This window comes from Entamoeba dispar, genomic scaffold (genome assembly GCF_000209125.1).
Source record: "Entamoeba dispar SAW760 scf_1105229463147 genomic scaffold, whole genome shotgun sequence".
NCBI classification, from domain to species: Eukaryota; Evosea; order Mastigamoebida; family Endamoebidae; genus Entamoeba; species Entamoeba dispar.
The window spans coordinates 11082-13376 of NW_001855547.1; the positions used below are offsets into that span (position 1 = coordinate 11082).

The 2295-nt window shown below is 16.9% G+C and overlaps 1 protein-coding gene across 1 annotated transcript, besides 12 other annotated features; it reads left to right on the plus strand.

The window, feature by feature from the left end:
- Position 1: 1 nt before the first annotated feature.
- Positions 2-68: a sequence feature (AT_rich).
- Positions 69-136: 68 nt separating this feature from the next.
- Positions 137-304: a microsatellite.
- Positions 305-325: 21 nt separating this feature from the next.
- Positions 326-386: a sequence feature (AT_rich).
- An 80-nt stretch (positions 387-466) lies between these two features.
- EDI_352090 (uncharacterized protein) lies at positions 467-1268 on the plus strand (the record flags this gene model as incomplete). Its single annotated transcript, XM_001740684.1, has 2 exons — positions 467-749; positions 805-1268. 2 exons carry the CDS (start codon positions 467-469, stop codon positions 1266-1268), a joined length of 747 nt encoding a protein of 248 aa, XP_001740736.1.
- A 32-nt stretch (positions 1269-1300) lies between these two features.
- Positions 1301-1484: a microsatellite.
- Positions 1354-1508: a microsatellite.
- Positions 1509-1638: a sequence feature (AT_rich).
- Positions 1639-1769: a microsatellite.
- Positions 1770-1794: 25 nt separating this feature from the next.
- Positions 1795-1821: a sequence feature (AT_rich).
- Positions 1822-1995: a microsatellite.
- Positions 1902-2049: a microsatellite.
- Positions 1979-2151: a microsatellite.
- Positions 2152-2178: 27 nt separating this feature from the next.
- Positions 2179-2269: a microsatellite.
- The last annotated feature ends 26 nt before the right edge of the window (positions 2270-2295 follow it).

Below are 2295 nucleotides of genomic sequence, written 5' to 3' on the forward strand. Positions count from 1 at the left end.
GTAAAATTGAATTTATTTTATAAATAATGTTTAATCATAAAATTAAATAATTTCAAATAAAATAAATAGAAAGTTACTTTTCAAGATAAAAAGGGGGTAATAAAATAAGAATAAATGAGAAAATATAATTGAATTGAATAAAAATAACAAACAAAATAAATTATAATAAGAAATATATAAAGAAAAAGAACAATTACATTAATAACAATGATAAATAATACAGAAATGAACAAAAATATAAATACAAAATAAAAGAACAAATTTCATAAAAACGATAAAAATATGAATATAAAATAAAAATAAATACAAATAACATTACATTAACAATAATATTAATAATTTTATGTAATGATTATAAAAAAATGTAAAAGAAATAAATAAATAAACATCATTAGAAGAATAAAGAAAATATAATAATTCGTCACCCATTATTATTTAATGAAATGATAATAACTATATAATAACAATGACAAAAGTATATACAAGAGAAGACAGAAAACAATATGGATTGAACATTCCAGAAGGATTTAATGTAATTGGTGATGAATGTTTTGAAGGATGTTGTGATATTGATAAAATTGATATCCCCACATATATTACATCATTAGGAAATAAATGTTTTTATGAATGTTCATCATTAAAATCTATTAACATACCAACTTCTGTTATTAAAATTGGAGATGAATGTTTTAGTGGATGCGAATCATTAAAGTCAGTAAATATACCATCATCAGTTAGTGAATTAGGGGGTATGTTGTTTTTTTGGATGTGAATCACTAAAATCAATTGATGTTCCATCTTCAGTTATTAAAATAGGATGTGAATGTTTTTTATATTGTACGTCATTAAAATCAGTTGATATACCATCACCAATTATTAAAATAGGGTATCTGTGTTTTGAGGGTTGTGAATCATTAACAAGTATAAATATTGAAAACGTTCAATTTATTAGTGAGGGTAGAATGTTTGTAGGAAAAGAAAAACTAGTATCAATTCCTATTAATAACTTAAAAAGAATTAATGGAAGACCAATACGAGAAAGAGATATTAATGAATTTGTTATTCCTACATCAATTAGAAAAATAGGAGATGGGTGTTTTAGTGAATGTTCATCATTAAAATCAATTAATATACCATCATCAGTTAAAGAAATAGGATATGAATGTTTTGGTGGATGTAAATGTGAAAAAAAACTAAAGAACGATAAGAGAATAGGGAAAATCTACGTCCATTGTGCTTATTATGATGACACATGTGTTGTTGTCTAAGTGAAATGAATTTTTAATATATTTAAAGTTTTAACAAAGAAAATAATAAATGATGAAAAGAAAGAATAAAATGAAAGTAATTTTTATGAATAACATAACAAGATAAGAACAGAAATAATATAATTAGATAATGAAAATATAACAATGAATGAATAATATAAAATAAAGAATAAATAATTAATTATTGAATTAATTCAAATAAGAAAAAGATAAAAAATGAATAAATTAATTAGATGAATATTATATTTTCATTTTATAAGAATGAAATGATTAATTTTCAATAATTTTATAATTATCAATGATATATTGATTGATAATAAACATTAAATCATTTCAAATAGAATAAATATTAATTTAATAACATTTATAAACATTGTATAATGTTATTTCTTATTTTAAATTAATTTTTATTTTCATTATATTTTATATAATGATTAAATATTCTATATTTTATATAAAATATGATTATCATAAATTAAATTGATTTATATTTATTTTATTTAATTCTAAAAGTAAAATAACATTCATTTTATATATATTTATAATATAATTAAAATAAATGATAAAATATGAAATAAATAATAAATAAAATTAAATATATAAATGATAAAGAATGTTTAATATGTAATTTTAATAATAAAATACTAATAAAATAAATGATAATCAAAATTCAAACATAAAATAAATGATAATATAATTATTAATAAATGAATTTAATTAATTAAATTATGATATTATAATTTAAAATTGAATTATATAATATAATACAACATAATATTATTGAATTCTATGTTATTTTAATTTAATTTATCTATTTAATTTCATAATATGATATTTAACTATCATTTCATAATGAATTAATAATATTTATTTTATTAATTTATTCATAATGTTTTATTCATTCATTAATAACAAATAAATGATAAAATGAATAATAAATAATCAAATAAATAACATAATAATCATAAATAAAAAATAATTAAATAAATATAAATAAATAACAATGATAAAACAACATATCAATATA